At 35.4% G+C, this 26,333-nt stretch overlaps 1 protein-coding gene across 2 annotated transcripts in view; it reads right to left on the bottom strand.

The window, feature by feature from the left end:
* Positions 1 to 26,333, bottom strand: part of CNTN5 (contactin 5) — a 1,137,031-nt gene that overhangs the window by 423,119 nt on the left and 687,579 nt on the right. For both annotated transcript variants that reach the window (XM_023644694.2, XM_070272715.1), the window contains 3 exons: positions 20,249 to 20,455; positions 1,341 to 1,464; positions 1,039 to 1,214 (listed from right to left, as the gene is read on the bottom strand). In XM_023644694.2, coding sequence (XP_023500462.1) covers positions 1,039 to 1,214; positions 1,341 to 1,464; positions 20,249 to 20,455 — 507 coding nt within the window. The remainder of the gene's footprint in view (positions 1 to 1,038; positions 1,215 to 1,340; positions 1,465 to 20,248; positions 20,456 to 26,333) is intronic.

Raw genomic sequence — 26,333 nt, 5'->3', positions numbered from 1 at the left:
AAAATCTACTTTAAGAGATAACATTTAGATTTTTTTTACAACCTAGCTCAATATTCTCCAAACTGCATCCATTATCATTCCTTTTCTCCTTTATACTCCACTAATAGTGTGCCTAGATTCTGAGTTAATTAGAAATAACATGTGAGGAAGATTATATAGAAAAAAATCAATTATTCCATCTTCGGGGTGTAATTTTAACTTAAAAATCATTTTGTGATAAATTGTGTAGCCAATATAGTTAAATACGCATTATTAACATGAAGATTCCTGGTCTTCCTATCTATTTTTTAGAGATTGTGATCCTCAAGTATTTAAATTCAAGTAGGGTTACGTATTAAGAAATAGTACCAAGATTTTTTTCACCCAGTACCCTCCCTCAATTTGGTGTAATCCCTTATCATAAGTGAAATATTTTCAAGAGTTTTAAGAAATAAGTACAGTTAACTACATACATATATGACCTAATTTAGAAAACGTATACATTCTAGAATATATATATGATTACATGTGGAATCTTTTTTATAATAAAAAATTGAGACACATGGGAGGGAATTTATAGTCAGAATCTGAAATATTAGCATTTCAGAGGCATTTCTTTGGTTACCTGACTACAAGCAGAACTTTTAGAATATGTTATCTCATGTCCAGAAGAGTCTGTAGCAATAAGTGACTATAATAGACAGTAGAAAAATAAAAGCAGATAAGGCAATATTTTAGAAAGCAGACAAAAAGAATGAGAAATCTATTTTTTTATTACTAGGTTTCAAAAGATATTTGAATTCTAAAACTATCTGCTTTCATGAACAGGATTTTTAACCTCTCAGACTAGTATCTTGGGCTTATTTGAAGAAGACATATATTTCAGGGAATTTCAAAATAACTCAGGAAGAAATATATTGTTTGCATAGTTCTGGTCCTTACCAAGGTTTTACCACTATTTTTAAATCTGAAGTGTTACGTTTTTGCCTAAGTAAACTTTAAAATTACATATATACACACTATATACATATAAAGAAGAAAAACATATACTTTACTCACAGGCAAACTGAAGTATAGCTTCTCTACTAAGAATACTTCCAAAAGTGTTGACTGCTAAACACTGATAATGACCAGAATCCTTTGCTTCACTTGGATTGCTTATAATGAAGGTCCCGTCTATCAAACTGTAGCGATAATCACTTTCCAAATCTATTTCTGTTCCATTTCGAAGCCATCTTAGGAAAAATCAGAAGAAAAATATGTAAAAATTACTTGAGACATTATAATGCTCCCTGGGAGTGTCAGAATCTCATTGAAGGGAATTCTTAAGACAAGAAAAATGATTAATATTGAATTTCTACCTGTAATTGGGAGCTGGATTGCCACGAACTTCACAGTTCAGTGCTACTTTCTTCTCGTCAGAATCAGCTGGGAAAATTATATCGTCTGGTTCTTGTACAAATACTGGCCCATAGTCCACACTTTCTGTAAGGACCAAAAACGACACGGTTTAGTTTCTCAAAATATCAAGACATTTTGTTTTTTCTCCACTTTATATTCAAAATTCTCCTGCTCTTTCCTTGTAATCATCAGACAAATTACCAAATGAAAGACATAGCTAGCAAATTATGTTGTTTTAGTAAGTTGCAGAGACCTAAACAGAAATTTTTTGTGTGATTGACTAAGGCTGCTGTTAAAAATATGATATATATAATGGAAAAACAAACATCTCAAACATTGGTATTGCACATTTTAAAATATATATATCATTGTATTCATCTAAAGAAGAGCTAAGGAAAATAATATTAAACAAAGATTTTTTTTAAAACCTAAAACTTTGTAAAATCTTAGAATGTTAAAAATAATGTACAGTAAAGAAAAAGTCATGAATTCATATTGTGTTACTACTTGGGTACTAAAGATATGAAAACATTTGTCCTCATGCGTTCTTCACATATTCCTTTCTTCATTCATTCAGTCAAGCACTATTTAGTGCCAATGATGCTCGAGTGTAAGGGAAAAATGATGTAATGCAAATAAATATATTCTTGTGGAATAAATGAGGCATATTTTCAAAAAAAGTCAAATAACCGAATAAAAATGTCAAAACTGCAACTAAGTGTTCACCAGTAGGTAAATAAAGTAATAAGGAGATCAGAAGAGAAAAGGCATTAAAGGAAGCCAAGAGGTAAGAGCATTTAAATTTGTTAAGTGCCTAATATATGCAGATACTAGAGTCTATCTTAATTAGCAAATTAGAATTTCAGAGAAATCCTATGATAAGGGTAATTTTAAACTAATTAAAATTTCACAGAAAAGTAGAAATAAAAATGGGCCTCAAATATCAGCTTGGACTTAAGGAGTTTTAAGATAATTCTACTGGAGAAATGATGAGAAAATGTGCAGGGGGAATATACATCCTGTAAGCCTGCAGCAGCATAAGAATTTACAGAAGTATATGCATACCTAGGATATATAGCATCCTGAATTGTGAATTTAAGAAAAAGTAAAACTTTTTGCTTTATTTTTATTTTTATTTTTTATTTTTTATTTTTTTTAAGATTTTATTTTTTCCTTTTTCTCCCCAAAGCCCCCCAGTACATAGTTGTATATTCTTCGTTGTGGATCCTTCTAGTTGTGGCACGTGGGACGCTGCCTCAGCATGGTTTGATGAGCAGTGCCATGTCCACGCCCAGGATTCGAACCAACGAAACACTGGGCCGCCTGCAGTGGAGTGCGCGAACTTAACCACTCGGCCACGGGGCCAGCCCCCTTTGCTTTATTTTTATTAATTATAAATGTGATTCCATGATAACCTTAGATGGAGCTTCTGAACTTTGGCACAAGTGACATTTTGGGATAGTATTCTTTGTTATGAAGACTATCCTGTGCATTGTAAGATGTTTACCCTTACTCCTGGCCTCTACTCACTAGATTCCAGTAACATACCTCCCCAAAGAGTAGAAGAGTAAGAGTCAAAAATGTCTCCAGACATTGTTAAATGTCCCCTGGGGTCAAAATCATTCTCATTTGAAACGACCGCCTTATAAAAACGAAGAGGGAAGATTTTAGGAAAGACATATTTCCAATGTTGTACTAAACACTTGGAGGTTTTCATCCTCTGTGGATAACCACAAGAAAATATCAGGAAAGAAATGCAAGAATGAATGCCCCAAGAAACTCAAGCTTTAAAAAATTATTACTGAAAAAGATGTATTCCTCCATATTTAGAACAATGGGTCTAGAGTAAATTGATTTGCTCTCTTTAAACATATTACCTGTGCATTCTTTTGGACAAAGAAAAACAAAAGTGTTCATGGTATTCTAAATATTTGGCCAATAAAACCTGAGCACTCACAATGGGTAGGCACTGACAAGTTTTTTTTTTTTTTTTGAGTCCTTGATAACCTAGCTGAGGTTCTTTTTCTTAAGCTACAACAAAAAAAATTACATGAAAATAACTGAAATGTGTTTCTTTACACTAAGTTATAAAGTAAGAGATTTGATAAATCAAGACAAAATTATTGACATAATATTGTATTTGTTGTTGCATCACAAGGAATTTATAAACATGTGGAAAAGTACATGAAACCTTGTCAAATTCTCCTTTAGAATTAAACTGCACAATCAAATCATGAAAAAATAATCCCTCTGGTCTTTACACATTAAAAATACAGGTATATTTTATTGTGCTTTGCTTTACTGTGCTTCACAGATATTGCATTTTTCACAAATTAAAGTTTTGTGGCCACCCTGTATTGAACAAGTCTATTGGTGCCATTTTTCCAACAGCATTTGCTCACTTGGTGTCTCTGTGTCACATTTTGGTAATTCTTGCTATATTTCAAACTTTTTAATTATTATTATACTTGTTATGATGGCCTGTGATCAGTGATCTTTGATGCTACTATTCTAATTGTTTTGGGACTCCATGAACTGTGCCTACGTAAGATGGCAAACTTAATCAATAAATGTTGTATGTATTTTGAATGCTCCACCAACCAGCCATTCCCTCATCTGTCTCCCTCTCCTCAGGCCTCCCTATTCCCTGAGACACCTCAATATTGAAATTAGGTCAATTAACCCTCCAATGGCCTCTAAGTGTTCAAATGAAAGGAAGAGTCGCGCATCTCTCACTTTAATCAAAAGCTAGAAATGATTAAATTTAGTGACGAAGGCATGTTGAAAGCCAAAATAGGCTGAAAGCTAGGCCTCTTGCACCAAACAGTTAGCCAAGTGGTTAATGCAAAGGAAAAGTCTCTTGAAGGAAATTAAAATGGCTGCTCCAGGGAAGCCATAAATGATGAGAAAGTGAAATAGCTTTATTGCTGATAAGGGGAAAATTCTAGTGGTTTGAATAAAATATCAAACCAACCACAACATTCCCTTAAGCCAAAGCCTAATCCAGAGCAAGGCCCTAACTATCTTTAATCCTATGAAGGCTGAGAGAAGTGAGGAAGCTGCAGAAGAAAAGTTTGAAGCTGGTAGAGGTTGTTTCATGAGGTTTAAGGAAAGAAGCCATCTTCATAACTTAAAAGTGCAGGTGAAACAGCAAGGGCTGATGTAGAAGCTGCAGCAAGTTATCCAGAAGATCCAGCTAAGAGAATTAATGTAGGTGGCTACACTGAGCAACAGATTTTTCAATGTAGATGGAGCCTGATATTGGAAGAAGATGTCATCTAGGACTTCCATAGCCACAGAGGGGAAGTCAATGCCTGGCTTCAAAGCTTCAAAGGACAGGCTGACTCTTGTTTGGGATTAATGCAGCTGGTGACTTTAAATTGAAGCCAATCTTCATTTGCTATTCTGAAATTCTAGGGCCCTTAGGAATTATGCAAAATCTACTCTCCCTGTGCTCTATAAATAGAATAACAAGGCCTGGATGACAGCACATCTATTTACAACATAGTTGACTGAATATTTTAAGCCCAGTGTTGAGAACTACTACTCAGAAAAAAAGATTCCTTTCAAAATACGACTGCTCATTGACAATGCATCTAGTCACCCAACAACTCCGATGGAGATGTACAATGAGATTAATGCTATTTTCATGCTGCAGACATAACATCCATTCCGTAGCCCATGGATCAAGGAGTAATTTTGACTTGCCTGACTTATTATTTAAGAACTGTGTTTTGTAAGGCTATAGATTAGGAGGCTATAGTGGTGATTCCTCTGATGGATCTGGGCAAAATAAATTGAAAAACCTTCTGGAAAGGATTCACCATTCTAGATGCCATTAAGAACATTTGTGAATCATAGGAAGAGGTCAAAATATCAACATTAATAGGAGTTTGGAAGAAGCTTATTCCAAACCTCATGGATGACTTTGAAGAGGTCAAGACTGCAGTGGAGGAAGAACTGAAGATGTGGTAGGAATGGCAAGAGGACTAGAATTAGAAGTGCAGTCTGAAGATGTGACTGAATTGCTGCAATCACATGATAAAACTTTAATGAATGAGGAGTTGCTTCTTATGGATGAGCAAAGAAAGTGGTTTCTTGAGATGGAATCTACTCCTGGTGAAGATGCAGTGCAGATTGTTGAAATGACAACAAAGGATTTGGAACGTTACATCAACTTAGCTGATAAAGCAGCTGCAGGGTTTGAGAGGACTGACTCCCATTTTGAAAGAGGTTCTACTGTGGGTAAAATGCTATCAAACAGCATCAGATGCAACAGAGAAATCGCTCATGAAAGGAAGAGTCAATTGATGCAGCAAACTTCATGTTGTCTTATATTAAGAAATTGCCACATCCACTCCAACTTTCAGCAACCATCACTCTGATCACTCAGCAGCCACCAACATCGAGGCAAAACTCTCCACCAGCAAAATGATTACAACTCACTGCAGGTTCAGATGATGGTTAGCATTTTTCTGGCAATAAAGTATTTTTTAATTAAAGAGTGTACCTTTTTTTTAGACAATGTTATTGCACACTTAATAGACTACAGTATAGCGTAAACATAAATTTTATATGCACTGGGAAACCAAAAATTTCATATGACAAGCTTTATTTCCATGCCCTCTGTATTGTGGTGGTCTGGAACCAGACCCACAGTATCTCTGAGGTATGCTTGTATGATTATTTAAATTAATACCATAAATACCTATGATGCATAAAATTAATTTTTTTTTTTGTGGAAGATTAGCCCTGAGCTAACTACTGCCAGTCCTCCTCTTTTTTGCTTAGGAAGCCTGGCCCTGAACTAACATCCCTGCCCATCTTCCTCTACTTTATACATGGGATGCCTACTACAGCATGGCGTGTCAAGTGGTGCCATGTCCGCACCCGGGATCCAAACCAGCGAACCCTGGGCCTCTGAGCCTCGGAACATGCGAACTTAACGGCTGTGCCACCAGGCTGGCCCCTAGCATTTAATAAATATACATATTTGCATACATTACAAAACTCTTGAGCACTAGAGTAAGACACATGGGTTCAAATTCTGGTACCATCATCATTTTCTAGCCTTTAGCCAACTATTTTTATTCTTTGCTGCTTCATTTATTAATTGTGGATAATAATGTCTGCTTTACAGAACTATTATGAGGATTGATCAACATCAACATTTATAAATACTTAGAACATCACAAGTACTCATAAGTATTAATTAATAATAATAAAAACTAACATTTACTTGTAGTATAATTACTATCTTCCAGACATTATACTAAATAATTTACATGCAGTATATCAAACAACACTCACACCATCATGTGACTAAAATTAATCCCATTTTATAGATGATGAAAGAGAAGTTACAATTAATTATTTATACAGTTATATAGCAAATATGTGACAGACCTAGGATACAAATGTAGGGCTGTAGGACTCTAGAACCTGATTATCACTACCGCTACTATTACTACTCCTATTACTATCACTTATAATCATAATTATTATTATTATTAAACTTATAACTTTCATAACGCACTTTTGTATATATTAGTATTTAATTCTCTGAGTTGAGTTTTATAATTAATTCTAGTTCAAAGATGAAAACTCTGAGGTTCTGAGAGGAGACTTCTGAAAAATTAGCCACATAGAAATTGTTGATTTTAACTAAGGTTCTTATGGTCCAAAATCTTATGTTCTGAAATTGTCAAAACAGGTCAAGAGAAAGAAAGTGTTGCCAGGCTGGAGAAAAGCAGAGGGGTAAAATCTAGTAAATTACAGGCTGAAAAATAAGGTACTAGATTCAACAACATGTATTCCATTATTACTGCCTGTACTTTGTCAGGTATCTCTCTGTGTTCATTGTCACTTTCCAAAGCATCTTAGCATGTGCTCACTTGAGCCTGCTCTCTTGCTCTCTCTCTCTCTTTCCTTTCTCTCTTAGAAATTAAGTTTATTATAAGGAGTGAAAGAGCATGAGTCTATGTAGAGCTTCTCAGTCCCCTGCAAAGGGTAATCAATGATGATTTTATCTCTGAATAGATTGATTTTCAAAGCTTCATATCAAGAAGGTATTATGACAGGTAATCTCAGACAGACAGTTTGATTCATTATCCTGCAGTACTGAACTCTATCTATTGATAATGAAGATGCATTACTTAAAGCAATGTCTTTACATTTTTCAGTTTTTGGCTTGATGGAATCCATAACTTGTGGAGATGCACTTCAAAACTTATATGACACTAAATCATCACAAAGATCTTGATAACCAATAAATCAAAATCTTTAACCAGATAAAACTTTTGAGTGACCTGCGCAGCAGGCAGATGCCATCAAACACAATGTTAATTTTTCCCAGGAGTTATGTTTTTGAGTGTTTTTTTTTACCAGACTTTTTATTAACAGACTACAAGATATTTGTAGTTGGCTGAACCTAAAATGCTAGAGGTTATTGTCTGTGAAATATCAGGTTCATACCTCAAGAGGGCCCCTTCTTCAGAAGAGGGTTGTTTCAATTTAGAAATGGTCTGGTGAGTATCTGCTACAAAGAATAATTAAATTAAGATAGTTTCTCTCACTTCCCTGAAGTTTACTTCTTAGATTTTCACAGTTTTGTTTGTTAGTCACAGTTCACATAGTTTATTATTCATAAGCCATCTTATTATGAGATTAAACACTTGTCTCTCCTCACTATGGTTTTCCATTTCTAAGTTTCTTATCCTTTCTCAATAAAAAGATCATATGTGCTATATTCCTTGTTACATGGTGAAGAATATCTGTTTGTTGTCTTTATAATTGAAAGACAACTTGGCTAGGTATCAAATTAGGTGTTCACTATCAATTTCACTAATGACTTTGTAGATATTCTTCCACTCTCTGAACACACATAACATTACCATGATGATGTCTGAGTCCAAGATGACTTTCCCCACTCCCAAGTGACTACTTTTTATGCCTGGACTCTTTCCTTATCCTTGAATCTCAAGACTTTTTCTGGATACGTCTTGGTGTTAGTCATGTTGTATAATTTACAGATTCAAGACTTTCTTTTTCAAGAAGATTTTCTCTTCATTTGTTCTGTTCTCCTCGTACCACTTTGGCATACCTTGGCTTTTTCTTTTTTTAAAAAAAATGTCTTCTCTATTATCTCTGTAACAAGTTTTATATCTTTATTCTTTTCCTACTTGTCAGACTGTTTCAAATTTGGTTGCTATATTCTTATCTTTTCAGTTGCCTCTATATTATCAATAATGAGAGTTTCAACTCTTTAATGGTTTTATTTTTCTCTTCCATTTGTTTCCTGAGTTCTAATACTTCCTTCTTATCATCTTCTGTTACCATATCTACTTTGATTTCATGTTTTCGTTCTTTAAATTGTTCTTAGCAATGTTACTGTCAGTCACTTCTTCAGAAGGCAGTTGTCATATCCTGAGGACACTTTTTCAAGTTATGGGGGTGTTCCAAATCTGAGGAATTAAAATCTCTGACCAGTCAACAGCCAACAAGAAACTGAGGCCTACTAATAACCACAAGTGAGTTTTAAGTGGAACCTCCCCCAGCTAAGCCTTCTAATGAAAATGTGGCTACAATCAACAGCTTGACTGAAATCTCCTGAGAAATCTTAAAGCAGAACGACCCACCTAAACCACTCCTCAGATTCCAGACCCACAGTCTCTGTGAGAAAATAAAAGTTGTTGCTTTAAGTTGCTAAGTTTTGAGGTAGTTTTTACATAGGAATAGGCAGTTAAACTATTTTTTCTCACCTTTTTTACTTATAAGAAAATGTGCTTAAGAAAACCGTAACTATGAAATTTATGAGCTTTCCAGGAGAAACAAAGGATAAAAATGTCATTTATAAATAATAATGTTTGGGAGAATGGAAATGCTTGATTTAAGTTTCATTGTAATGGTATCATGGAGTCAAAAAATTTTAGAATTAGACGGATAATCTCCGATTCATTTAAAGCATCCTTTCCAAAGATCTCTGGAATATTTATCCAGCCTTACCTTGATCACTTCTTGTGATGTGTGAAGTCTTGACAAATTATTGTTTAAAATAAAGGTGGTTTTAAAATTTATAAAAACATGAGTTTTTGTCCTAGATGAGGACAGCTGTTTACTCAATTCTGCTCTATAATAAATATATTTTACTCAAGATTTTCTTACAATTGAATTGATTATCACACCAATAATAACTTGCTTAATTTACAGAAATTGCCATTAAGATTAGAATATGAAGGTTCTACTAAGAATATCTTATGTTTCACTGATAGAAAAGTATGGAGAGTAAGAAATTAACCAATTTTTTTTTAAACTTTCAACTTAAATTTACTAAAACAAAACAATTTTTATATAACCAATAAATTGGCCTTTCATCATTTTGACTATAGTCAATAAATGAGGAATTATATCTTAAGCACTTATGCTCAATATCAAAATGACCAGTTACAGTGAAACTTTCATGTCATCATTAGTACAAAGTTATATTTGACTGATTTTGCCTATTCATGTGTGACAGAAACTGAGTAGATGCTCACTAATCCCATTTGCTCTCCCTAGGGATGCTGGAACACTTTCTTCGCCTTTCTTATGACTGGACTGGAACTCCAATGTGACTTGCTTCTGGACTGAAATGATGTATGTGAAATCCAGAACTAATCACAAAAGTCATGCATAGGCCTCCATCCTTTCTCTCTTCATTTGTCAACCAGCTGAAAGTAAAGGAACAGCAGATGCCAGTGAGGCCCTAACAGATATCAAAGTTATCAGATGGACCAAATCTGGTTCCCAAACTCTCCATATGGAAAATCACTCATTGAACAACCAAATGGAATGTGATGTAAGAAAGCAACATGTACATGTATTGTGTTAAGAAATTTTTTGTGATAGCATCCAGAATTTCTTGATTATAATTAAAAGGAAAATAATTTCCAAACTTTTATAGAAAATGTAATTTGGTTAGGAAGCAATGTTCACTGAAATACACATCATTACAGTAGAGAGCCCCACTTATAGTCTTCCTCCCCAGTTCAGGCCCCTTGATTACTATCTAGTCAAGCATATTCCCAGGCCTAGGGCCTATGACAGGAGATATTCAACCATTCAACCTTATATCTAGCTTTATCAGTTATAATGCTTAAGTTTTACAACTGGTTTTTCACTTAATCCTTGAGCAGCAGTCCTTCTTCATGTGTCCATATCTGAAAATGGATTTTCAGCTTACGTCTCTATTCCTAAATCCTATTTTGTTAACCCTTCTAGACGATCCAGTGGTATTATTTAGACTTTTATGTTATATGGATGCTGTGCGTTTTGTTTTGTATTTTCATATGGTTGACTTTCTCTATACAGTCATGTAATCAAGAGTCTGACTCTATTTTTGATGTTTGACCGCTGAAGGCTTTCAAGCCCCACCAGTCACATTTTCCCTTTTGCCTCACCTTAGGGAAAGCTGATAAGTCAGGCTGAAGAGCTAATATGCATCCCTCCCTTGATTCAGATGGGAAAGTTCACACCACACAAACCTCAGCCCAAATAGAAACTTTCACCCCAACCCAGTCTCCAACCACAATAAAAACCAAAGCTACCCATTCCTTCCCATTCCTTGCTTGAGCCATTTTCAGGCCAGCTTATCCTGCTTTCATCAGAAAGTCTCATGGTATGAATAATAAATCTTTTCATACCCCTTTGGTGTATGTGTAGCATTATTCGTCTCCACATTTAAACCAGTTTTGTGAAGTAGGGGTATTGATCTTACCCTCTACAAGGCAACCACATAGCAAGTTATGGCTCAGTCATTTGAGTAGAGGACAGAGTCTTCTTTGAGGGGAACATATACTCTTTCCAGTGAGTTTTCATCCATGGAAACAATAGGTCTTTAAACAATTAACTAAAATGTGGAAGGTAGACATGTGAGAAAGGTAACTCCTGAATTTCTCTGGAAAGTTTTCTCTAAGGTTTATATCGGGAAAACAAGATATACTCTGGGATCATCCAAGTTATTTGGGAGAAATGGTTTCAGCTATGGAGGCAAGCCAGGGGCTAGGTTTGGAGGCAACTGTACAGAGTGACATAAATTGGAGATGTTTAAATCATACTTGTAAATCACAAAACCATATTTACATGTGTATTTCTCTCCCTCCTTTTCCTTTTTATTATCCCTGAGCCTTAGTAACAACCCATCCATTCTTGCCTCAGCAAGCCCAGGAAAACTGAAGAACTGAGGAAAAAGTGCTGAACATCCACGTTAGGTTAGTGGTTTTTAAATCTTTTAATAAATATTTTATAATTTCCTTTCTATTATTCTTAAATTAATGGATATTCTAACCTACCTATATGCAATTTTTTTAATTTAATGAAAGGACAAATAAAAGAGAAGTAACACCATAAAATAGTATTGAATTCAATATGTAAATTCTCAGGAACAATTATAATAGAAGACGCAAAGACATAATCAAAGTTGTTTTTGTTTGTATAATCCCCATGACTGTAGCAGCTACAAATGCAAACTTCTCCCAGTGTGGTATTGGTGACTCAAATATTATGAGTGGCATCAGTGTTAGGTGATGAGATTTTCTCAATGGTCCACAACTCCTGGTAAAGTTCTTAACAAAACTAAATATAATCTTGCTGCAATTTACACAATGTTTGCATTGACATATCCTTTATATTTCAAAAATACCTTGTATGTAATAAAATGCAGAGTTTAGACTCTTGTCTAAGAAAATTACAAGGAGAACTTTCAGTCATGTGAATATCTGGCAGGACATTTAAGAGTGCTGTGCGTTATAAATATAGGTCATTGAGCATTCCTGGTCTCCACTCTAAATTAAAGCAGCATCCTTGAGTTACTGAGACAACCAAAACTACTCCACAAATTTCTGTAGCACTTCTGAGGGGGAGGTTCCACCCCTTCTTAGAATCAGATGAGAGCAATAAACAAGAAAAAATAGCTGCCTAAAGTCAGCATGGCGTTGGCAGTAGTCTTTCATGAGAGGTGCTTGAACAGGAAGAGGAAGTTTTCCTGTGAAATGATGACTCTGGGGCCCAACTGCCTTTCTCCCAGTGAGGCTTCTTGAAGCATAGGTATATTATTTTGTTTATGGAGACAATGGTTTCCCTTGTAACCTTGTAACCATTGTAATAAATGGTTCCTTGAGTCCCGTCCTAGGATCAAGCTGATCTCTCACCCTCTCTAACCTCTTTTTGGAATTTCTGCCACTTATTGGTAGACTACCCAGATACTAACCATCTTCCTGCCAAGATGTTTTAGGTATCACTTAATCTGAGACTCCTACAGCTAGATTCTCTAAGGAAGACATGCATCTTGGCATTGGATCATTATGTTTTCAATTGTTTCCTGGATCGTGACCTGACATTATAACGCCTCCCTAGATTCTAAACTTATCTTTCAGGCTTAAATCTTTTTAAAGCAATTACTTCTGTGACCATTTTTCTCAAAGATTAGGTCTAAAGGCAGACCCCAACTCTCTCCTCCTGTTGGTTAGCTCTGATTTATGGCCTTGTCTAGCTTATTCATGTAACATGAACTAAGCTTATTAGTAATATAATCTAGAGGAGATAGCAACCTATCATGTCCAGTGCAATTAAAATAAATGTACTTTTAATGATCATTAATATATTTTATGCGAAAATTTCCAGAAATTTTGAAATGTTTAATTAGAAATTGCATTTTATAATGACATTCACAATTACAATGTGAGAAAAACTTTTCACACCACGTGAGCATCCAAGATGGATTCTTAAAGAAAATATCCAAACCTTTCTTTAACTTTAATTTGCCTTTCAATATTGAAATTAAGTTTCTCTATAAAAGTTAAACAAGTGTAAAACTGTCATTATAAAACTTTCAAGGATTGCTAAGAATTGAAGAGCATTACTCATTAAAAAGCATTGTGATGAATGTGTCCTGGATAGTGGCATTATGTTGTGCACATAATATAAATTGAGAAGCTAATAGATGTTTTGTCTTTTTCTAAGGTAGCTATAAAAGAGGTCAGATCATTGAGAGATGCTATTATGTATGAGAATGATCAAAGAGTACCAACCTCACATAACATTCAGAAGATGCCCAACCACCAGGATACCCTGTCAGCAGAGGGAGGACATTTCTCTTTCCCCCTTTTCATTTGTAATCCAAAATACACCGTTTAGTTAAAAAACGTTCAGGCAAATATTCTATCATGGTGTGGAATTCAGCCTAAATTCAGATTTCAAATTCCCCAAGTAGATGCCTCCTTATTTAACAATATTTGTTAAGCTGAAAGAGGATAAAGAGTATCTGAGATAGTCTTTGTTCAAATGGCATATTAAGCAGTTAAACTGGAGAGAAAAGCATACTAAAATAAAACAATAACAATCTCTCTAAAAATTCAGAACACAATAAAAGAATAAAATCATAAAGTTTCAATGAATAGTCATGAAATTGTAAGGCTTCTGTTAGAATATGGACTCTATTTTCAAACTGAGAGAAATTGGAGTGACCTGATTTATATAGGAGTATATCATCCAAGTGAAATACCTTTTCCCCCTCCCAGAGGGAATTCTCATTCTCCTAAAAGATCATTTAAATTTTGTATTAGGTCCTCCAAAACGATTTATCAGCAAAGGGTATTTTGAGGAAACAATACAAAATTATCAACACAGAGATTGCTTTGAGTCATGATGCCATTGCCCATGTGCTAAGCCAATTCTGGAAATAAGCTAAGTCAACAATGAAATTCAGCCAAAGGTACTGAGGATATGAGGCAGAAAATTTGGTAGGTTGCAAGAATCTTCCAAATATCAGAAGCCAGTGGTAGAAACTCCAAAGGCTGAGTTGAGTCAGAGTGTTAGATTAATTGCAGGTTGTGCTTATCATTCAGGGAATCAAAGAGACCCAAAATTATATGCTTAAATTTAGTAAGAAATAATTTGCTTCAATTTCTTCTAAGAACCGCCCTTTTTCCATCTGAGGTAGCATTTGTAGTCTCTCAATAACAGGAACAGGCTCCCCTAGTAAGAATCTGAACTTTCTAGTCGGAATCACTCCTAATCCAGACTGCCTCTGTGCAAGGAAGATAAAATATCTTAACCTAACCATCTCATCACAAACAGAAGAATGAAATGCACTCCATACTTAATTAAGTTTACTCCTACTAAAACCACCACCACAACTAAAAGAGATGAAGTCAAAGACCAATTTATTGGCTGTTCATTTATAAAGGGAGGAACAGGAATAGTGTCAGCAGTGGTTAATAACCCTTGCGTACCTTGCAAAATCCAGAAACAGTATATGGTTTGCAGGTGTTTGAGGTGCTGCTCATAAGGGCTTTCAATTAATCTATATTGCCATGAGGATTTCCAATTTAAACCTTAGTCAATTTTTAAATTCAATTAAATGACATCCTTGTATTCAAACAACTACTTTAGAGTAATTAGTAACAATTCAGATTTTTAAAAACTAGATAATATCTCTTGTTTTGTGGAATATTTGCACTCACACAATTTGAAGTGATCATAGTTATTACCCAAAATAACAATATCAGGCTGAAAGCAAAATAGTTTCTGAGGACTTCTCTGTTGCTGCACTCCAGTGAGCAACATCCTCCCTTCCAGATATTGATCCACTTCTCTTCTCCTCTTTATGAGCCTAGTCTAAAAATTTTTATTCATCCACTGTCTCCACCTCCTTACCTTAATCAAGTATCGGTGACTGACTATTGAAGCCATCTTGTTTGCTTTCTCTTGCTCTGGCTTGCTCCTGCTGTTGGAAGTCAGCTACCATGTTGTGAGCTACCCTATGGAGAGGCCCACTGAGAAGGGGCTCTGGCCAACAGCCCATGAGTAATTGAGGCCCTCAGTCCAACAGCTCTGCAACTGAATCCTACCAACAATCATGCAAGGTGAGTGAGCTTACAAGTGGATCTGTACCCATTTGAGTCTTGGGATGATACTATAATCCCACCTTGTGAATGGCACAGAGCCAGCGGATCCAGTTAAGCCACATCTGGTTTCCTGACCCACAGAGACTGTGAGATAATACACATATAACTTTTGTTCATTTAGTTGATGTCCTTACCATACTTCTACACTTTCTATAGAGGATTCTTCTTACAAGTTCATGATTTTAAGATTTTCTTCATAAGTTTCATCTATTTTAATTTTCTGTAGTACCTTGTGATCATCTCAACAGGTTGGAATTCTTTTCTAAGCAGCTAATCCCTGGAGTTAGTCATGATTTGTTTATTCAGGTCCTGATTATGCATTCTTCTTTGAGTGGAAGTCAGATGGAAGCCAGATTCTTTTGTAACCCAATGTTGGAAGTCACGTTCCTCTACTTTGCCATAATCTGTTCTCCAGAAGCAGGTTACTAACTTCAGTCCACATGGAGGAGAAGAGATTACACTGTAAATACCAGGAGGTAGGAATCATTGTGAATCATTTTAGATTCTACCTACTATAGATGTCATCATATTGGGCAAATTCTTTATTTTAAGAAATAAAATATCACACAGTAGAGGGCATCAATCTTCCCTATTCTGGTACCATTTCTCTGCTCTCATTCTCCCTTTGTCCTCAGACATAAGCACCATAATCAACTTGCTGTCTCAAGTTCATGTTTTAAAATTGTACCACATATATGTATCCATAGATAATATATATTACTGTAATTTTAATTTTTTTACATAAATGATATCATATATATGTAATATTCTATAACTTTTCTTCACTAACCATTATATTTTGAGGTATACTTATTTTGTTTCATAAAGATATAGTCTATCCACTTCAACAGCTTTGATTTGCCAGTGGATGAAAAACTGCAATCTATGTATCTATTCCCCTTCTAATGGATATTTGAGTTGTTTCCAGTGTTTTGATATTAAACACATATTTCAGTGAACATACTTTTATATTTCCTTGTGTCTGTGTGGGAAAATTTCTCGAGGTTGTATATACAGATGTGGAATTGCTTTCCCAAATTACTCTGCAATCTGGATTTTTACATTTCTCAGAAAAATCTTAGTTTTATTTAGGGTACTTCTGGGCTTAACTCTGAGCAGGCGTGGGATGATTTTCTCTTCAGACTCTGTTAGTTTTCTCATTTTTCACAAGAGCATGTCAACCCAGGCTTTACTCTCCATTAAGGCTAAAGCCTTATATGTCCCTTATGTGTCAGGCTCTTGCCAGAGAGAACAAACTCAAAATCACATCTAGCCAAGATCTCTCAAACAACACTCATATGAGAAAACAATAGTTAGGGAAGATTACTTGGAATATACTCAGACTATGCATTCTTCCTGATACTCTAACTGTGGATTAAAGTAAAACAGGAAAGGATTTAAAATATATCAAACTGGTGCCCAGCCTAGAGCCTTCCTACTCAAAGTATGTTCCACAGACCAGCAGCATCAGCATCTCCTGGGAACTTTTTATAAATGCTGATTATCTGGCCCCACTCTTGTTCTGTTGAAAAGGGTCTATTTTAACAAGATTCCCAAGTGATTGCATGTCTATTAAAGACTAAGGAGACTAAGAAGTTTTAGATAATTAATTCTCATTTTGCTGTTGATGCTTGAGTTTCATCTGCATTTATTGAAGCTGATGAAACTTATGTTTATGTACACAATAAGAATAATGTTCAGGTCATTGGCCATTACGTCAATAATAAACTCTTAATGAGGACTCTCCAGAAAAATTTGGCTGATTTTAGTGTCAGAGATAGTTGTGTTTCTACTGAATAATTATTTCATTTTAATCTTTGAAACTCTGGGAAATATGTAACTGACCAGAGTTTCTTTTTCATTGACCACTAATTACCCAACATGGGACTAGCCTACAGCAGGTATATAGGCATTTACAGTATTACAGTAGACTCTTTGAATTAGTCTCAGGTCTGGCAATATTATATGTCCCAATATTTGCTGTTTTCATCATTTTCATATGTTTTAATTCATATTTTCTAGTTGTATTTTATTTATGATTGTGAGTTACATTATCTTACATTCGGAACAAAAGAACAAAGCAGTAGAACACTGATTGGTGTCAAATTATACCACATACAAGAGTATCCCAGAGTTCTGATCACTCAGTGCATTGTACCTTGGTGTCATCCCACAAAATAATGATGCTTAAAGAACATAAATCCCAATATATCTCTACTTGATGAATATGACATTAGAGTTAATGTAATGGGAATTTATTTAAAGACTTTATATTTTTAAGAACAGTTTTAGGTCTAGAACAAAATTGAGAGGAAGGTAAAGATTTCTTACATGTCCCTCACCCAAACACATGCATACCTTTCTCTATTATCAACATCACTCTTTAGAATGGTACATTTTTTTAAACTAAAGATGAGCCTACATTGACACATCAATAATCATCCAAATTACATAGTTTACATTAGGGTTCAGTCTTGGTGTCGTACATTTTATGAGTTTGGACAAATGTATAATGACATGTATCCATCATTATGATAGCATTCAGAGTATTTTCAATGCCCTAAAGATCCTCTGTCCTCTGCCTATTCATCTCTCCTTCAAACCCCCATGCCTGGCAACCACTGATCTTTTTACTGTCTTCATAGTTTTGCCTTTTCCAGAATGTCATATAGTTGAAACCATACAGCATGTAGCCTTTTTAGATTGGCTTCTTTCACTTAGTAATATGCATTTAAATTTCTTCCATGTCTTTTAGTGGCTTGACAGCTCATTTCCTTTTATTGCTGAATAATATTCCATTGTCTGGATGTACCACAGTTTATTTATCCACTCACCTACTGAAGGACATCTCGGTTGCTTCCAAGATTTGGCAATTATGAATAAAGCTGCTATAAGCATCTATGTGCAGGTTTCTATGTAGACATAAGTTTTCAACTCCGTTGGAAAAACACCAAGGAGAGCAATTATTGGATCATATGGTAAGAGTATACTTAGTTTTGTAAGAAACCACCAAACTGTCTTCCAAAGTGGCTATACCATTTTGGATTCCCACCAAGAACGTATGAGAGCTCCACATCTTCACCAGCATTTGGTGTTTTCAGTGTTCTGGACTTTGGGCATTCTAACAGGTATGTAGTGGTATCTAATTGTTGTTTTAATTTGCATTTCCCTGATGACATATGATGTGGTTCATTTATTCATATGATTATTTGCTATCTGTGTATCTTCTTTGAAGAATTATCTGTTGAGGTTTTTGGCCCATGTTTTAATTGGGTTATTTGTTTTCTTATGTTGAGTTATAAAAATTTCCTTGTATATTTTGGATAACAGTTCTTTATCAGATGCATCTTTGCAAATATTTTCTCCCAGTCTTTGGCTTGCTTCCTAATTCTCTTGACAGTTTCTTTCACAGAACACATTACAGGAATTTTAAAATTTATACTAAGTATAAGTTTTTAAAAGAATAAAACATTTTTAGGGAGCTAACACCATGCTTAAATAAATTTAAATGGCAACACTGTGAGATGATGGCCACATGGAAATAATTGACAAAATCTTGGGGCATGAGTTTGCTTTTGCTTGGCACCACAACCTAATTTGACGTTTCTAGAATCTTTCTAAGTAGCTTAATTCTTGCAAAATGTTTCCTGAATGTTTAGTCTTTCATCAAGAACTGAAATGTAGCCCAAAGTGTATTGGACTTAAAATCAGTACATACGTGAATGAAAATTGGCTATACTACTTAGTAGCAATGTAACCTTGTCAAAGATACTTATCTGTCCCTGAGTTTCCATTTCCAAAGAAGACAGTAAAACTATCCACTTCACAAATTTGTTGAGAGAATTATTGAGATAAGCTCTACAATAGAGCCTGATAGAGATCATGGTGTTAATCAGCACTAATGCTTCTGTCTAACGGTTAAGTAACCTTGTATTGTTTTGTTGATACATCCAAAACTAACACAGTTAGAGAACATATAGAAAAAGTTGTTCAAACATAATATTAATAGCTGCATAGTAGTCCTTAGTTTAACTGATATCTTAGTGTTGGAAATTAAGATTATTCCTTATTTTCCACTCACAAATAATTCTATATGTATATTTATATCTGTGTATATTGTGCATTATTTCCTTATGAAGAATATATTTCTAGAAATGAAACCATGAGATTGAAGGATATGACTATTTTGAGGCTCTTGATATTCATTGTCAAATTGTCCTTCAGAAATTTTATATTTTTACTTTCAGTCTATGAATTTATTTAGTCTTAGTCCTAAATCAGGATGGGTATCAGATGTAATTAAATAATAATTAAACACACAAAAATTTTTTGAGAGATACGTGGAACAGAAGACTAGCTTATGGTCAAGATGACCTTAATATTAATATTTTCTTCAGCTTGACTAAACTAACAGGTTCCTTCCTGACTATAGTGCCCTAGCCTCCTTTTTCTTAGAAAATTTACTTTAGAAAAATTGCAATTATAAATTCCTTCTCTGCCCCTAATTTACTACACCCATACCCCTTTGTGTGTTTTGCATTCTTCATAAATGTATTGTTTCCTTGACTAAAAGGCATAAACACTGCCTGCTTTGGTCACTTCTTTGATTATCATATTTTTATGGGGTCCTGTATGTATGAAATTAAATTTGTTTTTCTCCTGTTAATCTGTCTTATGTCAATTTAATTATTAGGCCAGCCAAAAAACTTAGAAAGGAAGAAGGAAAAATTTTCCTCCCCTCCACGGCCTAATCACATTGACCAACCTCTTTCCTAATGTCCTTCACTTTTCCAAATCTTAAAAACTCTCTTTCTTTCTGTTTTAGAGGAGTTGACTTGAACCTCTCTCCCTTATTGCAATAGTCTTGAATAAAGTCTTCCTTGACTGTTTAACTCCAACAGGTGCAATTTTCCTTTGACACTTACCATCTTGTTTGAAGGCATCTGAGGAGTGATAAAGATTGTTGGGGGAATAATAATGTTGAGCTGCCCCTCGCCAGCTCGGTGTTCCTAACAAAGGACTGCTGTATCGTGGTCTGGTCTTTGAACCAAAGAGGGATGAAGATGAACTCTTCTTAATTCTTAACAAAGCAGCATATGAAGTAGGGAGACCAGGAAGAGCTCCAGAATATTCTATAAAAGAAAAACAATAATAAAAAGTGAATTCTGAGAAGACTATTTTATTTTTTCCATGAAAATTATTTCTTTTAAAGACATTATTGAAAACCTCCTTTGGAGCAGCAATCAAATGCAGACTAGACTGAGAGTGGAAAAGATAAAATGCTACTTTTATATTTTTACATATTTTTCTGGAAATTCTAATAGTTATAATGTTGGGTTTCTGCAGGAAAGAAAGAAAGAAAAATGACAAGAAGGAAGGAAGGAAAGAAAAGAAAAGAAAAGAAAAGGAGGAAGGAAGAAGAGAAAAATGAATGAAGAGAGGAAGAAAGCAAGGAAGAAAGACATCTAAGAGTTTAAGCCTTTATTTTCTTTGTCAGCAATATTTGGGAATTAACATTTTTGTTTGCTTTAATATTAAAATATCCATGCACATACATAGGATCACTTCTTTTTTTTGTTAAAAAGTGGGGAAAAGTAAAAAAACCCAACATTTTCAATTATATTCTATAAATATATACTGGATTTTCATCACCTCAAACTTGTGTAACAGGAAATACATCGAATGCAGCATATATATTTTGATTAGGCTGCAAGTTATGCCTCATGCTCTTGCAAAGCAGTCAAATTCACTATGGAATATAAAAATTTTCGATAGAATTTGCTTTGTAGATTTTGTTATATACTATATATAACAATATTACCAAGTAGGGATACTGTTATGACATTCTTAATTTTATTGATTATTGAGAAGTGTCTTGCCCATATTTTACTTTAATTACTAAGGTTTTGTTATAAAAGATATGCATAGTGCCTGAGGTAGACTATACTAATTCTCCTTTATGGCCACAGGAGAGAGTCAGTTTAGCGTATAGAACAAATGTTTAAAAGTATAGACTAATTATGTTGAATTCTAAAGAACAATTAGGAATTGGAAATTTTTCTATGTCTAATATCAATCAAATTCAATAATTTGTTGATCTTGGAAATATTTTTAAGAATAAGACTTTTTTTTTTTTTGGTGAGGAAGATTCACCCTGAGCTAACATCTTCTTCTAATCTTCCGATTTTTGTATATGAGCCACTGCCACAGCATGGCCACTGACAGATGAGTGGTGTAGGTCTGCACCCAGGAAGGGAACCTGGACCACCAAAGCAGAAAGCCCCAAACTTAACCACTAGGACCCCAGGACTGGTCCAAGAATCAGACATGTTTGTTCAGGGTATCTGACATGTGAACTTAATGGATGCTAACTTCATTTCAGATAAAACGTAATTTATCTTTGTGAGTACACTTTCTCACAAACAAAATTATTTAGAATGATTCTATTGCCTCATAGAGATATTTTGGAATGCAAGAAGCATTTCTATGATTTGAAAATAACACTTTAGGTGTTAAACATCGATGAAGTTTAACATTTTCTGTTCTGTGAAATTGTAAATATGATTTCTCTGAAAGTCAAAAACGTATATTTTTTAGATGTTCTCCACAGTTAAAATGAGCATGCTATGTGTAGTCCAAGCCTACCAGGAGCTGTTAAGAGATTCGTGTCCTTTAGTCTTTGTGTTCAGCTACAAGCCTAATGAAGGTAGATCAATTTTAACTGAAAATAGCTAACCTCTCCTGGGCAAACTATATGAGAACAGATTATGGGTAGACATAAAATCTCCTTTAAAACCTGGAATTAAATGCAGGTTTGGGCACCCAGAGGTGTAAGGTAATGAAAAGAGAATGGGTTTTCCTTTAAGATAGTTTGTAGTTGTAGTCTTGGAACCTATTCATTTCTCAGTGCAGTCTGTTGCTTTATGTTTTAGCTGCCTACCTCATTCACGTCTAAAAAGAAAAAAAGAACTATCCCATTCTAGTGTTAAAAATTAAAATAGAATATGAGAACGTGGTTTATAGTTCTTAAAGCTAGATAAGGATAATCAGTGGAAAACTAGAAGGGCCTTAATGAGGTTCAAAAAAGCTAAGATCATCACCATGGTTATACATCTTATATATATATATATATATATATATATATATATATATTTTAACAAAATACATACTGTTCAAGTGGTACAGAAATTGGCTTATGCCACTCCATATAAATTGAGATGAACCAAATGCTAATTTGGCTGTGTGCTCCACACCAGGTCTTCATTTGTGATGTAATCAGTTGCATCTGTTGTACTAGAGATTCCTTTTTCATCAATTAAAGTGAACCCAAAGCTGCTACTAGGAATCTGACAATTTATTCATTCATTCATGTATTCAACAAACATGTAATGAGAACCTGGTAGGGCTAAATGCTAGGGCTACAAATGTGAACAAGGTATTGTACTAGCCTTAAAGGAGTTTAAGATCTAGTGGAAGAGAAAGGCAAATATGGGTGCAACTTTAATCCATTGTGATATAAAAGTAATTTCAGGGACCCATGGGCTCCCTCCCATGTAGTGGAATCCCTCATTCAGCCTAGGACCATCAGAAAGTGCTTCCCAGATGAAATTCTACACAAACTGAGTCCTGAAAGCCCATTAGTAGTTAGCTCAGCAAAGCTCTGAGTAGGGATGGAAAGATATTCTAGGCAAAGGGAAGAAAATATACGAAGACCTGGAAAAGAAAGACAGCATGGTGTGCTTGGCAGATGAAAGTTGTCAGGAGCTCAGAGAGTGAGGGAGAGAGGTGAGGAGAGGTAAGGCTGGGCAAGCGAGCAAGCGATCAAAGATGCAATGCCTAGTATGTCATGCTAAATTGGTATGACTTTGAAAGGAAAGCAATATAAGCTTTAGCAAGATCACTCTGGCTGCAGTACCATTTGGAACAAGACAAAAGGAAAATAAAGACTACTCAAGAGTCTAAAGCTGTAATAAAGGCAAAGATTAGTCATGAGTGAGGAGGTAACAATCTGATTGGAGATAAAATCAATAAGATTACTGATTGATTAGGTTGGAGGCAAAGAAGGGAAAGTAAGAAACTGAGGAGGGTCTGTGCTACTAGAAGATGGATAAGAATGGAGGAAAAGGCATGTATTTGAGGTGAAAGCTCATGCATTCAGCTTTAGGCAGGTGGAGGGCTTGAGGTGCTTCCAGGGCATTCACACTGATTATAAGATTCTGTAAACATAAGGGAGTTGCAGGCTCCTGAGAGATTACTAAATGGTAGCCAAATAGGTGATTAGTAAAACTATGAGAATTGATGAGTTTGTCCAGGAAACATGTAAAATGAGAAATAGAGTGTTGAAAATGGAACTCTGAGGAGCACTAGCATTTGAGAAAAAAGCAGAAGCAGTGGAACCTACAAAAGAAGGAGCAAAAGCAGAAAGTGGGATGTCACTGAAGGGAAGGGAAGAGAGTCTCGCAATGCAGATGACAGAGCAGTTGACAGTGTTGAAGATCAGCGCAGAGAGGCTGGCCCTGCAGAGAAAAGGTGCCCAGCAGTGTCAAAGCTGCCTGACTGCTCCACATACAATGCATGGTGGATGTGAAAGTGGGATCAAAGTTCAGAGGTGAAGAGAACTTTCCAAGCTCTGGAGACAGTCTGGCACCTCTATGCTGCCATTTCCAGTGCATTAGACATATAGACCCTGGCCTTAGCCTGTGGCCTCCATCAGTCTTCTGGTCTGAGTGCAACTGACTATCAATCCAGTGAGGTCTCCCCTTCTCAGGGGCATTTTGTAACTTTTCTATCTGATGCCCTCATAGCTGCCCAACACCTTTTTCCGATATCTCTAATTTCCCCACTCCTCAATCCTAGTTTTGGGGATCCTCAGCTCTGGAAAATAGGTATATTAGCATAAGTAAATGGGAAAATGGTGTTTCAATTATAGGACTTTGGTTAACTCCCAATTTTGGGAGGCTGAATTGATTTAACACATACAGAGCTTCGTTGAGGGTGAAAAATACTGCATCCCCTTCCTTAGCAATTTGCATTTCTGTCTATCTCATCTTATTTCACCTCTTTCTCTCTAGAATCTCAACCCCTTCAAGACTTACAAGCCACCAATATTAATACTCTTTCATTATCTTGCAACCCTTTCATCTCGTCCATTCTCTCCCTATCCAGTTTAGTTTGTGGTTCATTACTTTACTTACTCCCTTCGATGTACGTTCAACCACACTGCCCCTTACCCTCTATTCTATTCCAGACTAACCTCCCTATCCAATTTAAATCCCACTATCAACATATTCTGTTCCTGAATGCAGCTGGAGAAGAACACCAAATCGTGCTTAAAGGTGTCAGTTCATGAAATTAACTGGAAGTGAGATTTTCCATTTTCCCAGCAATACTGCCACACTTCCCTTGTCCAATTACTATCTCACCCTCCTCGATGAATAATTTACAGCTTATCCTCTGTTCTCAAGCTCCACACCTTCTTGGGCTTCCCAATGATGGTGCTTCCTATTTCATTGAGAAAATAGAAGCAATCAGAAGAGAGGGTCCCTCACACGCTCTCCCAACCTGTATGTACACCCATATACTCAGCCTTGCTTTCACTGCTATGTTATGCCTGTGCATCTATTAAAGGCCAACTCCTCTACTTGTGTGCATTGAATCCCATTCCATCTTATCTTGACTGCTCAAGGACATCTTTCTAGAAAATCCCCTTTCTTCTTCAGCATTAATTTTTGTCTCCCTGTTAGATCGTTCCCATAACTATACAAAAATTCCACTAATCTTTGAAACAAGCTGTCTTGAACTTACCGTCCCTACCACCTATTTTCCTTTACAGCAAGACTTATTGCAAAGAGCCACTGATGGTCACTGTATTCAATTCCTTTCCTCCCATTATCCTTTGAGCCTATTCTAAGCAGTCTTGATTATACCACTCCACAACAGAGACTCTCTTCAAGGTTAGCAATGACTAGGTCAGGCTAAATCTAAGGATCAATTTTCACTGTACTAAACCTATCAGGAGTATTCAATATGGTTAACCATTCCTTTTTCCTTTAAACATTTTCTTCATGTGATTCCAGGATACTACAATCTTATGTTTTGATGCTTTTGTCACTGGCCACTCATTATTTTTCCTTTGCTAATTCTTTGTCTCCTCAATTTCTAAATTTTGGTGTACTCTAGAAAAAAATACTTCTCCATCTAAACTATCCCTTCAGTGATCTTACTCATGAACATCAGCTCCCTTCCAGATGAAAACCACCCTTACTCTAATTTCAGTTACTTGAACCAGCTCTAAGTATTTGATATTTCAATATTTTCCTATGCTCATTCTAACTCCTCCTTCTAGTTAACTCACTCTCCTCTTGGGTTCTGCCTCAGCTTTAAAAAATTTCCTGACCTCTGTCACTGAAAATCATCTTCTGAGATAGATCATTTGTTAAATCTTGTTTTGGATTCCCAATCTGTTTTTAGCCATCACTTCAAGGGCTGTCATTTAAAGAATAGGAGGGTAGGTTGTTCTAAATTCTGGGCTCAGGATTTCACAAATGCAAGTAACACTCTGGACTGGGCTCCTTCTACACATAACGCCTTGCTGTTTTTCAGCAAACTCAAACATCATTTTCTCCCTAATTCCCTCCTCATTCAGCATTCACTGACCTTTTTTCAACAACTCTTTATTGAATTTCTACTATGTGTTAGGAACTGGAGATACAACTGTGAGTAAATCACAAATAGTTTCTGCCTTCATGGAATTTACAATCTGGCAGTATTGGTAGAGGTTTACAAATTGGTAAAATATTAGTAGAGGAACATTAAATAAACAAACAAAATTATTCTAGAAATATACAAAATTAAGAACTATAATTCATATAATAAAGAAAAAAGAAGAGAAAGAAAGCAGAGTGCCTTGAGAAGAAGCTTGCCATTCTTATTCTTTTACTTTGCTGCCATCATGACTCAGTTCCTAGGAACAAAATCTCTTCTCTTGGCTGTGATGCATACATCTTCCTC

This window comes from Equus caballus, chromosome 7 (assembly GCF_041296265.1).
Source record: "Equus caballus isolate H_3958 breed thoroughbred chromosome 7, TB-T2T, whole genome shotgun sequence".
Classification (NCBI taxonomy): Eukaryota; Metazoa; Chordata; class Mammalia; order Perissodactyla; family Equidae; genus Equus; species Equus caballus.
The sequence above is the reverse complement of the archived record's forward strand: the minus strand, read 5'-3'. Positions and strand labels throughout refer to the sequence as shown.